Source organism: Acomys russatus, chromosome X (genome assembly GCF_903995435.1).
Source record: "Acomys russatus chromosome X, mAcoRus1.1, whole genome shotgun sequence".
NCBI classification, from domain to species: domain Eukaryota; kingdom Metazoa; phylum Chordata; class Mammalia; order Rodentia; family Muridae; genus Acomys; species Acomys russatus.
This window is the reverse complement of record NC_067169.1, coordinates 116155805-116169709: the sequence shown is the minus strand read 5'-3', so window position 1 is coordinate 116169709 and position 13905 is coordinate 116155805. Positions and strand designations below refer to the sequence as shown.

Sequence of the window (13905 nt, the reverse complement as noted above, 5' to 3'; positions counted from 1 at the left end):
TTCTGACAGAATTGTTATTTGATACAGGCTTGACCCCAATCAGTCCCTTGCCTATCTGAAAGACTTAAGAAGCCAATCGAACTCTGGAAAAAGTTATCATTGCAGCTTGTCAGAGTGAATATTTATTCACTTCATAATCACTCATTTCCTACAGTGAATGAAAGAGCAGTCCCATAGCTGTTCGTTAAAGCTACTTTGAGCTCTAGAATGATACCACTGGGTTCAATGGTATCACTAAAACTTGGATCCCCCTTTGTGTAAATGATATTTTTTCTGCCTATTAGCCAAACTACTCTTCTGGCACCTGCAGGCATGTGCCTCTGTGTGTGTGTGTGGGTGTATCTCTGTCTGTGTCTGTGTTATGCTGTAAATATCTTATAACCAAATATTTAAGAGTTCCTATTTGTGAATATACAAAGCGTCACCAGATACCAATCCTCTTTGCATTCAAGACATCTTGAAATAAATGTTTGTTGTATGACTCATTCGTATAGGTGTATGGTATTTTTCTCAAAGAAGCCTGAGCTCTCCAAGATAAGAATTACTGATTGTTATTTAAATGTGCATGTTTCTTAATGTATGTGTCCACATGTGAGTACATTGTAAAGATCATGAGTAAATGAGGTCATTGTAGAATTACACCTTTTATAGTTATTATATTTCTTGACCATTAATACATTGAAATGAAAAATAAAGAATGTAGAAAAAAAAGAGTTCCTAAAACAAGCCAGGTGTGGTGGTGCATGCCTTTGATCCAGGCACTTGGGAGGCAGAGGCAGGTGGATCACTGTGAGTTCGAGGCCATCCTGGTCTACAAAGTGAGTTGAGGACAGCCAAGATAACACAGAGGAATCATGTCTCAAAAAACAAAACAAACAAACAAACAAAATAGAGTTCCTAAAACGGCCAATCATCCATTGTTATCTTTTCTGGGTTTCAACCTTTTCTTCAGTCTTCATATGAGGATCAACTTTTCAACCATTCACTCATCCTTTCAATAAAGCAATTTTTATCATCAAGTGATAACAATATGAAGGGAAAAGATGCTTGACTTCTGAGAGAATCCATTAAGAATTCATTCAGCTATGCTGCCAGTCTGATAGTTTGTGAGCTAGAAAGTACCTTAGATTACTAGTTTTCGTCAACATTCTTTCATGATCAAAATGTCCCAAAATTCCAGGTAATAAATATGACAGATAACAAGGACAAAGTTGCTTCATATGTCCAATATAAAATGAAATTAATAAAAATGATCTGAAACTGTTTACAAAGCTATTGCCCAGGGGAACAGTAATCACATGCACTTCTAACCCAGATTCAGGAATAACTACATCTATATCAATGGCCTTATTCTTGTTTTAATTGTCACATATGGACTTGTTAATGGATACTTACATGTTTCTCCTGATACTTCTCAGTGACTGGATAATTGTTCTAACAGCAATTTTCATCCTTTAATAAAACACTTTCAAATATGGATGTTTCAATTGTGTCAGCTACCCTGCAAATAGTATATTAATAATCAGGCCATATTGTACATATATTTACAATCTAAACAGAAGGTAATTAATCTGGTCCAAAGTTCTTATATCCACCACAGCAATCTCAAACCTTTTGTTGTTAATGGAGTATATATAGAAGATATGCTATGATTCTTTAGCGAAACACAACTAGCCAAGGGAGCCACTTTCAAAATATCACCATAATCACAGGAAGAAATGAATATCTTTCCTCGTTTCTTGTTATCTTAGTCTAAAGAATATAATTAATAGCATTTACATTTGCATGTCAGTCACTTTTTTACTTTATAAAATATTAATTTGTTAGAACATGTATGGTATTATAAAAATTATGGTCAAAAGTAGATTCAATGTAAAAGTATATGTATGTGGTATAGTGACTAGAAAGTCAGCAAATATCATTTTAGTCCTAGAGAGACATCTATTTGAATTGTTACTATTGCTTGCTTTTGCTTTTCAAATATAATATTTACAAATACTCATAAAGAAATATTAATACTTTTTAAAAGCACTTTATAACAAACATAAAATCACCTAAAGAATAAAAATGTTCATTTATAAACAATCAGCACCGTATACTGAGGCAAAGAGCACAGCTCTCATATTTGTCATAACTCTCCTTAAGATTCCACAAACACTAGAGCCTGCACATGGTGACACAATCTTTAATTCTAGGAGGAATAGGCAGGCAGACCTTTGTGAGTTTGAGGCCAGCCAGATCTAAGCAGCAAGTTCCAGGACAGCCAAGATCCTGTCACAAAACAAAACAAAACAAAACACTTCTAAAAGAAAACCTTTCTAACTAATCAAAAATATACATTTTTAGTGAATATTTATTTATTAACTGAAGGCTAACTACAACATAAAATAACTAAACAGTTTATCCAATAAAATACAGTATCATTTAATCACATTTTCAGTATTTCATTTTGCCTATTAACATCCCCAAATATGTCATTTATTTTCTTAAACATTGTCACTATTTGGCAGAAGAGTCTATTTACATAATAGTTTCATTGGCCATTTATTCCAACAACTTGAGAACAATTATTTGCAACTAAGTCTAACAGAATTTTTACACATACTTTCAAGCTATAATACTGCTCAAAATTTCCAAAACACATGCAATTAAGTATGTTTACATAATAACATATTTTTATAAAACCTGTATTTCTAAGCACTTTATAGGGTGTAAATACAGGAGTCAGTCTACTCTTTAAGAAAACAAGGTCTTGGGATAGGAGATGCTCCTGAGCAAGAGTCCTGTGTTCAATTGAATTCAAATGAGCTTGCTAGTTCAGACTTTCAGGAATGCTATTGTGCCATCATCAAATCGTAGATAGCTCAATTCATATAAAACTGCAGCCGACTTAAGTATAAGCTCTTAGCAACCAAGAAACGGACATCACAAGCAACAATGACAAATCACACTCATATTATGCATGTGAGTCTGGTTTTAAGCAAAATTGATACGGAAAATCCAAACATACAAAACAGAGTAGTTATTTGCGTTATAAAATGATTTTCTGACTCATAGAGATTCTCAAGTTTTATATAAATGGCAGCTCCCTTAATGCACTTAAAATATGATTTGTTTTATAAAACTTCAATTTACATACTACTTTTTCCACAACCATTGTGAGGAGCAAAGTAGACCTATATACATAGTATTCCAATCTGTCTCACACAATTAAGTCTATTATCATTATATTTGTAAAAGGCATGTGAGTCAAAAGAATACCCTTTAAGCCACTAATATAGATTGTAAATATCACCTTTAAACGTGAATATTCTGTGAAACTGAAGTATATCAGTGGTATTTATATTTACAGTTTTGGTATTCAACTTTACAAAGTAGATGTAGATTGCACAAACATATAGCTATCATCAGGCCATAATTAGATTTCATTCTGCTGTTATTTATTTTATTTTATCAGGCAATAATTGGACTTAATTCTCCTGTTATTTTCCCTTTTAACTGTGTAATTCCAAAGATGTGTTAATAACACTTACATTTTGATCAATCTATTTATGATTTATCAATTCAATATTTTACTCCAGAGAATTTAAAAACTCAACCTTCTGCATTGCTTCCTGTCCTAACTTCATTAAGGTAAAACTCTCTTTTGTTTTGTACTAAGCTCCTTGCCAACTTTAGGAGGTCCGTGATGAGAATGGGTGAAGACTTGGAGTGAGACATTTAGAGATCTGTGGCCTCTCAGCACACAGCAGACCCAGGCACTAGGGAAGAAAGCACTCAACATATATTAAATGAATGAATAAATGAAGGAAGGGAGGAGGGAAGAAACAAATTGAGTAAGAGAACCATCTGGAAGGCTTTGTTCACACTAGCATTCAATCCAGTATGTTTCCGGAAGTGCAGTATCATAAAGAATTTTCAAGGTTTGAGAAATGACAGAAACTCTCTTTGATTCATTATATATATAATCTGTAAAATATTAAGCCCTTTATGACACAGAATTACTTAGAAAAATTAAGTCACTTTAGAAGTCGGAGGACAAAGAGGATATTGAAGGGTTCTTTTTCTTACTCACCAAATGCCTGAAGAAAGAAGGCACACAAGTTGGCCCAAGTTCATGCTAAATACCCTTAGCAATAGTGTCAAGTTTGAGGAGTAATATTTTTTTTTAGAAATTTGTACAAATTTACCCACTGGTATATACAGAAGCTATAAAAGTAATCAATTAAGCACTAGCATCTAGATTGCTGTTTGACATTTGTAAGGCCAGACATCTAGTTCTGTTACAGGTAGGGTCCTAAGAATGCCGTTATCTTGTCTCGAACCATTTTTGCTAAGCTCATACTCACTACGATCTGCTTGTAAAATAGTAAAGGGATAGGGAAAAAAAATCAACCTGAAGAAGTTAAAAATAAAAACTTTCAAGTAAAGTAGGTTTGAAAGTGCTTGGGCCTATAAAGAAAAGCAGAATTCAACCAGTGGGAATGCCAATAAATTAAACTTGAAGTGCTTATGCCTGCATTTGACAATAAAGATTAAAACACAAGCTGTATAATTACGCTTTTAAATAAAACCAATTGGATCACACCTGAAAGTCTCGATTTTATAACTCAATATAAATAAAGAACAAATCTAGAAACAAAGTATTGAAGTAAATAGTAATTATTACACTAAAGAATTTATGGATTTGAGTTCTTCCAGGAGGTCTCTTCTTTTAAAAAATCATAAAATGATTGAGAAATAAAGTATAGTTCATTAAGATTAATGAAATAATCTTGTTATTTGCATGCATGTTTTACTGTCAGGAGAATAAGAACAAATACTAAAGTAGAATCATGTCATTAACAGATCAAGCCACAGTTAAAGTAAAAAAATTATCTTAATCTGATATATGCTGATTTGCCTTCATAATGACTTTCCCAAATATCTGCCTCTGTATTGTGTATTGATCATTATACCAAATGAAAGCAACTTTAAGAAAACTTTGAAAAGTCTTATATTTTATATATAAATATCACCCAAGGATGAGGTGGTTTCTAGGACCTATCTCTGTATCTGACTAATTTAATACTCTAGCTCATTTTACGTGAAATGTAAAATTTCTGTACACTAATATGTGTGTGATCACTTTGACCCACCATTTTCTGTTGTGAACTAATAGATTTAAATGGCAATCACTGTAGATATTCAGAGATTTCAGATTGTTAAAACGTTTTTTGTTGAATGCCCTTTACTTTTATATATAGACACGATTGTCTTCTTTTGTTTAAAAAGTCCATTTTGCACCATTAATTATTAATCAAAATGATTTGAATTTCAGTAATTTCTAACTGAAAGCCTGCAGCACGAATTGTTAATAGTGGTAATGTACTATTATTTATTTTAAAGCTTTAAAAGTAAGTTATCAGGATCCACTTCAATCTTCACATGATAATAAAGGATTATTATGTGCAGTAACCTATTTATGAAAAGGAAACAGTGTGCTTCTTTCAGACACCATCACTTGCTTTAATAAGGAACTGAAAAGCTGGACTACTTTATATGCAGATCACCATCCCAGTTGCATAAGGATTTACAATAGACAAAACAAAACTATTTTTGTTGTAAAGAAAGGCTGTTTGTTTAAATCATACAATAATGTTTGCATCTAAAAATTATTTACAGTCTAATAAGGCTTCATAAATGTTAAAGTTGGTTAGTTAAAATAATTGACTGCTAAGACCAAACTGAAAGGCTTGCTCAAGCTAACAAGAAAATTTTCAAGTAAAGCATGCCCAAAGAAGGCAGAAGGAAAATAACACTTACTGCTCTGGTTTAGGTAGCTGTTAATGGATTTGGAGATGCAAATAAGTACATGATTGGATAGAACCTCATTAACGCTTCAATTAAAGTCAAGAGGAAAATCTAACTTTGTGAAAATTGAAAAGGATTCTGTGTCTAATTTTTGATTCTCAAAGAAATAAAATGTAACGTATGTAATTTTATCTCTGCTGTCTTGAATTTGCAGAGAACTTATATGGGAAGTTTTCATCTTACCTTTGAAGTCTTCCTTCAAGGTATTTAATGGCTCTTGTGTCTTGGTTAAATGAGGTGTGTGGCGGCCTCTACTGGTATGTGTTTATAGAAAATGTTGCAATAGGCAGAAAAAATATTAATTTCAATTAAAAAGATAGAAATACAGATTTTCATTTAAATATATAAAAATATCTAGTTTGATGCAGAAAAAATATACCACTAGTTGTGTAATGTACTCTTAATTAGGAAAATAATCTAAAACATTGATCATGTTAGTGTAAAATAATGACTTACGGAAGGGCATTAATTGTTCAATTCACTCTGATATTGGGTTAAATATATTTTATTAATGAATTACTAATCCAGACAGAGGTGGCTTATTACCTCTAGTCCATTGTTAAGTCCCCTTACTTGACTTAAATAAAACCACTTAATAACAAACCCAGAAGAAAAGAAATATTTTACATTTAAGTCTATAAATTCCTAAGCTAGAATGACAGGCTGGTTTCTATAACTCAAGCAAATTGTACGTTGACTTAATATAGCTGACATATAGATCTATTTTACATTGATTTCAATTTTAAAAATACAGCACTTTAAAATACTTTCAATTTTCAAAGCTAAAAGCAACATTTAAGTAATGTCCTCAAGTGCAAAGGCACTTTAACACAAAATAGCGATGCCCAGGCCTATACTTGGTAACTGAAGATGGCAATACCATAGATCATTATTTACAGAAGTTGTAGTCCCAAAAGACCTTTGGAGATCTTCTACAAAATATTCCCATTTGAAAACTTTGTCTACTATTCATTCCTTCATTCACTATCATTTCTTTCCACTCTCACACTGGAAAAGAAAGAAAGAAAAAGAAAGAAAGAAGGAAGGAAGGAAGGAAGGAAAAAAGACAGAAAGAAAGAAACAAAGGAAGAAAGGAAGGAAGAAAACAAAAGCTAAACAAAGTACATGAAAATGCATTGTAGAAACATTCATGTTCATTGATGGTTTCTAAGAAAAGAAGGGGGGATGGGGTGGGAGAGCAAGAAAGAAATAATTTAAAGGAAAGCTTGCAAGAGCAATATCATTGTTTCACCCCATCTCCCAAATGCTTTCAGTCTCCCATTAGCACTGAGGAAGGGAGGACACAACAAAAGCAAATGCAGTGCTTCCAACAGTTTGGAGCCGCATCATTTGATGCTATAGGGTTGTAAATGATTTCCTTTCACAGCTGACTGATTGCAGTTTGTTTTTCCAGAACTTCGAGGTAGTCTGGTTCTGATTGCGGCTTAGCTTGCAGTAAAGGGTGGTCTGGCTTTGACTGCCCCACAAAGCATTTTCTGGGAGTTCCATATAAAACGGTTTTATTGATTCTGTCTTGGTTTTGGCGTCGAGATTCATATGAAGGGACAAATTGCCGTTTGGGTAAGGTACAGAAGTTATAGTGGACTAGACCTGCACTGGGAAGTTCCTTAACTCGCTCAGCAATATTCTGATACAGCAGCTCAGGCTCTCTTGGTGTGGCCTGTTTTTCTAGCAACTCAGTGGCACTTATTGTGTAAGCAAGTGTGGCTGGTTCTTCTTTTTTCTCCTCCAGGTTGCCATAGCTGAAGTCCTGCAAGTTTCGGTAATAGGCTACCGGGTCTCCTTCCTTCTGCATGTAGATGGGGTTTTGGCACATCTGACCCACAGGTGGAGGAATGTAATTATAGACATGGCCATCAGCTTTATCATTAGTTTCGGTGTTGTAAGACCCGTATTGTAACTGGAAGGAACTTACATCTAAGTTGTTGGCACTCCTGGGGCCACTTGGCACCCCCTTTCGACGTTTCAGAACGAAGACAAACAACCCCGCCCCAAAACAGACAGACAGGATGAAAACAACAAGCAATCCTAAAATTAAGACGGAAAGTGGAACTTCAGTGTGTAGTTCAGGATAAGAACTAGGAGACACACTAAGTGACCTAGGTGTGTCTGTGTTGTGATTCATTGACAAAATAGTTCCATCTGACAAGTTAGGGTTATCTGGACAAATAGCCTCCCTTCCCAGGAATTTCAGTATCTCCCCTGCATGCTTAGCGGGAGACTCACAAGTCACCTCATTGATGATGACAGGAGAATTGGCATGTTCAGTCCAGTCCTTTAACCCCATGATATCACAGGTGCAGTCCCATGGGTTCTCTTGCAGATCTATCTGGATAAAAGCAGGAAGCTGGTCCAGTACCCCTTTCACAGGCAGGTGAGAAAAATGATTGTTTCTCAGATTCAACCTGGTGAGGGCTGTGGCCCCAAATATATTGTCAGGTAAGGACCGTAGCAGGTTGTTATTCAGAAACAGGAGCTGGAGGTTAATCAAAGCATCGAAGGTCAGCGGCTTAATTTCCTTAATGACATTATACTCTAAATAGAGATACTGCAAGCTCTGCAGTCCATCAAACATAGAAGGATACAGCACTTCAAGGTAATTGCCATTTAGATAAAGTCTTCGTAAACTGGTCAGGTTTGTAAAGGCACCTTCCTGAATGACTGCAATCCTGTTGTTTCCTAAATGCAACAAGTCCAGTGAACTGTATTCTAGGAGGTCATTCTTATAGACTGTTTGGAGATAGTTCCCTGTCAGGTAGAGTTTCTTTGGACTAGTAGGTTTCGGCTGCAGGTCAGAGATGTTAGTGAACTTCCTTTCTTGGCAGTTAACATTTAGACCATTGTCTGAGCTCTGAGAAGTACAGACACAGCTGCTGGGACAGGTGAGGGCCACAGGGGACTTGGTCTGGTACACCATGATCGGGCCAAAGCTTTGTCGGTCTTTTGACACAGTCACTCGAGGAGTTGGACGATTTCTCATTTTGGGTGGTCTGCTGGCTTTTGGAGCCCTGGTTGGGTTGAGAGCAGGATTCATTGTAGGGGACAGCCTTTGGACGTGTGTGTCTGAATGACTACTCCTCTGACTAGAATCACCACTGGCACTTTTTCTGGGACAGAGGTCTTGTCTGGTCAGTTGGGTCACATCTTTCCCATGTAACCTGAAAGGAGTTTCACAGACGATCTCCCCCACAAAAACAGTAATGGTGTCCAGCCATGCCTTGAGAGGAAGTAAGTCGCAGGTGCAATTCCATGGGTTTTCTTCCAGCTGAATTTCCATGATTCCTCCAATATGTTCAAGGACACCAGCGAAAGGCATTACTTTCAACCTGTTTCCTCTCAGGTCTAAGTGAGTCAGCAAGACAAACCGAAACACATTACTGGGCAGAGACAGCAAAAGGTTGTCATTCAAAATGAGCACTTTGAGCTTATTCAGTTTGCTGAATGCCCCTGCCTCAATGGTGCCTATGTAATTGTAGTCAGCTTGGAGGTACTCTAGACTCTCTAGGCCTAGAAAAGTGTCCTCTCGCAATACCTCCAGTTTGTTGTTATTGAGGTGCAGTCTCTTGAGAGTCTTCAGACCGTTAAAAGCCCCAGGCCGGATTTCCTGCAGCCCATTGTTACCTAGATGAAGAGTCACTGCGTTTGAGTAATTGACAAATTCGTTTGGATACAGTCTGGTCAAGAGGTTGCCATTGAGAAACAGCTGATAGATGCGATACTGGGGGGGTTGAAGCAAACTGACAGTTGTAAATCCTTTGTTTTCACAGTTAATATTCAGTACATTTTCCTTCTCTTCGCACAAGCAGCGGATCTTGCAAATGTCTTTGGCAGTTTTGCGACTCTCGGTCTGTAAGATCCCGGCCACGGTTAACACACTGAGGACCCAAACGCCGCTCAGCATCTTTAGGCACCTTCAATATCAGCTCAGGTACCTACAGGCAAACCTTGAGTGAGGGGCAGCGGGAGAAAGCGGGATGCAGGGAAGAAAGAAACAAGGAAGCCCGATTAAAATGGCAAAGCTAGGAGGCAGGCCGGTGGGAGGGAGGGAGAGTGAGGGGGTGGTCAGCAAGGAAGAATGAAATCATTGCGTATTTCAATGCAGTTTCTTCTCTTTCTCTCTACCCACTACCCCCAGCCCACCCACACAATGCATCCTGAAACACACATGCTTGCACCTGATTTCCTGGCGGGTCACAGCCAGCCACGGAGTCATTAGTAACCGAGTTGTCCTACTAAATCCGGCCCATCTCCTCCTCCCCTGGGGTATTTTGATGAAATCTCAGGCTGATTGCCCGTCTTGGGTTTGCAGTAGAAATTGCTTTACTTTTTTTTTTAACTGCACAAAAAGGGAGTGGAAAAATTAAGAGTCAGGGGGCTGGCGGAGGGGACAGAACGAGAGGGCAAATACAAGTCTGGGTTGGGGGTACTCACGCATCAGGAGAAGACAGGACTCCTCTCCTCTTCAGTCCACCAATAGTTTAGCATCTTCGGGAAGAGAGGGAGAGCAAAGTAAAAGAAGATGCCTCTTGTAGTACTGGGGGTTGCTCTGCTTTTTGTTGCTTGATTTAATTTGATTGGGGGGTTGGGGTACGCAGAAATTAGAAATCCGGCTGGCGGCCAGAGAGGACGGTGAAGACTGGAGTAGAAAGAAGCTGCGCTGCTGGAAACCAGGGGTGCGATTGCACAGGGAGGTCTTTTAGACTGGGTCACTGCGGGCGGTTGCCACAGCGGAGGCTGGGCGCGCGCTTTCAATCCAGTGGCGGTGGCAGCTGTGCGTCTAGCAGTTTGAATTTGAGAGGTTTTGCAAGCTCCTCGGGACAGGACTAGGGGTGACGTCACGGGGAAGAGGAGTGTGGGCAGAGTATTCAGGGCGCTTGGTGGGGGAGGGTGGGGCAGACGCTTCCCTTCCCTGTGAGTGAAGGCTTTGCACAGCTCAATTCCCAGCTGCGTCAGTTGCTTCAGAATTACTCTATCTCCAGGCAGGCAGCAAGAGAAACTCCTTCTGAGTTTCTTGTTTCTTAAGCAAGCGGCCTTTTGGTGCTGCCTTCATTGAAACTCCCCAAATTCAGACCAGTCTAAGTAATCTCCTTCACTTGACCTCTGTCACCTACACATGGCATAAGGACAGTAACTTGGCCATTAAGGCTGCTCTAATGCCAGGCTACGAAGGAGGGATGCATACCCTCCCAGGAACTTATATGTGTGCATGTGTGTGGTGCTTCTTGTTAGAAGACTGACAACAGCTAGGCAGACAGCTAGCTAAGATGCTTTTGGTGCAGCGTTGGGTATTCTTGCACTAGTGTGTCTGTGTGGGAGTGAGAAGAGTTCTCCAAGGGATCCAAGGGATCGATACTTTATATACAGAGCTGTTTTAGTACTTAGGGAATTACTTTCTTGGTGGTGACCAGCCAAACAGCTATTTGACTGGACTCTGGAAAGCCAGCTCAACTTTAATTCGTAGACTGAGCCAAATAAAAATAAAATGCTTCTCCCCCCTGAAGTTTATACTTAGCCAGATAATGAGGTTTAAACGTGTGCTTTTTGCCTGGAGGAAAGTGAAGTGGAGTGGGTGTCAGGAAAGCATTGCCAGGCTGAGTCTCAGCTAGGAGTGGGAGCCAAGGGAAGAGTTGTTGAGTCCTCTAGGTTGCAGGGGCAGGGACCACCCCTCCCCCCCACAAAAAAAGCAGGGAAGAATGCAGGGCAAGAGAGCTAACTCCTGCTGAAGAAAAGGGTAAAAAGGAATTATGAGCAGAGATGCAGAATACCATGGTTCTTGATGTAATTCTGTGGCCAGGTCTGTCATTACTTTTAGAATCTTTCTGCTTCCATTTGCTAATGCTGATGAGAGTGTTGGTCCTCTGGGCCATGATGTTGCATTTGGTTTCAAATAACCTTTCTAGAGCGTTACTAATCGGCTAGGTGTTGGATTTTTGCCTGCATTATCTCTTTTCTCCTTAATATATTATTACTCCTTGAATCCAGGAGTCCCAACTGGGGAGCCCATTTGCATGTGTGAATAATGCCTACTGTTGCTTGGGGGAGCTATAGGCCACCTCTGATAGAAAAGAAGAGGGAAGTCTGGGAAAAACACAGGGAAAGAAACAGAAGAAAGGGACTGATTAAATGTGCCTATTCCACAAAACAATTCACCTTACATTCCCTGCCTCTTCAGATCTGTGACAGAATTTATGCAGGGTCTCATTGCCTAGCCAAAATGAAAGATAGGCAGTGCCACAGGCAAAACAAACCATTTATAGATGGAAAACCACCCATTTAGTACCTTTTCTCTCCCTATTAAACAGAACTCTTAGGACTGTGTAGCTTATACAAGTTTCTTCCTCCCTAAGAAAGATTGGGGCAGTTTATAAAGTTCAGCACTAAGGCCACCTGTGGCACTGTGATCTCCTGCCCCATTCTGTCTGGCTTTTACTCTTCCCTCCTTCTCCTTTCAAGAAAAATCTTTGACCATGTTTCAGGATTGCCCTTTATTCTGTCATTTCTTTTTGGCCTTTAGTAAAATCTATTCACTTTGGAGCCTTAATTGTTCTTCTGTGGCCCATAGGGCAACCATGAGACTAGCATAGAAGTCCTGGGAGTGGGTCATGCAGTTGTGGATAGCCTCTCATTCTATTACAGGTACATTGTTACATGCAGGCAGAGTGATGCATTGTGAGTAAAATAGGCTCTTTTCATAAGAAAGGTATACTTTTCTATGGAATTCTAAACATTAAAAGTACATTGTTACCAGGGATATACTATTCAGTCTTTCACTCAACAAACATTTGCTAATTAGGTTGATTAGGTTGGTATGTGACAGCTAAAAAAAAAAAAAAAAAAACCCTAACAAACTAGAATTATTTTACAGATCAGGTCATTCCTCAGCCAGGTAACTTGCTGACTTGGTTAATTTCAAGAAACTAAAATTAGAAACAGAAACCAGAGATTCTGATTAACAGTGTGTTCTACAGAGTCCAGTACTGCTTAATATGAATTAGCAAATTGTATACCTAAATTTAGTGGGGCATTTTACACAAATGTGCTCATTTTTACTGCAAAAATAAATATAATTAGTATTACTTATCAAATACAGAAAAACCTTCAAGACAGATAATTTTGTGTAGCCTCTCTGGAGAACAGGACTGTTTTGCTACAAAGGAAAGAAAAAGTGAAAAGAGAGAGAAAGAAGAGCAAAGGAAAATGGAGAGGAGAGGGGAGGCGAAATAACGGATTTGGAGGTTTTGAAATTCTTACCACTAACACAATAAAGGAAATCTGGTGCTAGTCTAACTGTGGTGAGCCACACCAAGAACCCTGAGGTACCAGGTTTTCATTCCACAGTTCCATTTCTGCAAGAGTCAATTTACTCTGCCACTGTATTTTCTACCTGCATTTGAGCATTTACAGCCAGTTTCAGAAACATGATTGTTATTGGAAGCAAATGAGCCTCAAGCCCAAGAAACACTTTTAAGTAAGTTTTATCTGGCCCAGTGTATCTCTGAGAACTGCTAAGAAGAGTGGGTTTTTAAGGAGCTGGCTTTAAAGGGTCAGGTTGAACTGGGAACCTCAGAATAGCTGGAACAGATGCTTAAATAAGCAAAATGTTTGTTCTTCTCCTTAAGGAAAGGATAATTGACATGCATACTCCATTGCCTCACCCTCTTTTGTCAGTAACCAGCTAGAGCTGGGGTCAGGTTTTATCCAAGCTTTTTCCACAGGTCATGGAGGGGGCCAGTCTGCAACTCAAAGTCCATTTTCATCTCTGAAATCCTTATGGCCATAGCCAGGTGAGAAGTCCAGAAGGCCTGCAACCTTCTTCTTCAGCCTCCTGGCTGCCCCAAGCTAATCTCTCTTCTCGGGAGACCCAGGCTCTAAGGGATTTTCCCTTTGCAAGGAATAGGATGACACACCAGCCCTAGAGTAGCCCTACCTTTCCTACACCGTAGCAGCTAATATCTTTATGCCAGGGGGTGACCTCGTAGTCGAGAAGGCCACTCACTCTGCCCTTGCCATGGGGATTGGGCACTGTGAATG

General features: G+C 38.7%; 1 protein-coding gene across 4 annotated transcripts; it reads right to left on the bottom strand.

Moving 5' to 3' along the window:
• Positions 1-6342: 6342 nt before the first annotated feature.
• Positions 6343-10841, bottom strand: Slitrk2 (SLIT and NTRK like family member 2). Of its 4 annotated transcripts, none has more exons than XM_051140882.1 (2): positions 10306-10841; positions 6343-9806 (listed from the first exon to the last, which is right to left on the bottom strand). In XM_051140882.1, the coding sequence occupies exon 2, from the start codon at positions 9773-9775 to the stop codon at positions 7235-7237; it is 2541 nt and encodes an 846-aa protein (XP_050996839.1). In that variant the 5' UTR covers positions 9776-9806; positions 10306-10841; the 3' UTR covers positions 6343-7234. The 4 variants fall into 4 exon arrangements, with proteins under 4 accessions (XP_050996839.1, XP_050996837.1, XP_050996838.1 ...); XM_051140880.1 differs by having other exon boundaries at positions 6343-9818; positions 10306-10840; XM_051140881.1 differs by lacking the exon at positions 10306-10841 and adding an exon at positions 10050-10264 and having other exon boundaries at positions 6343-9818.
• Positions 10842-13905: the final 3064 nt, after the last annotated feature.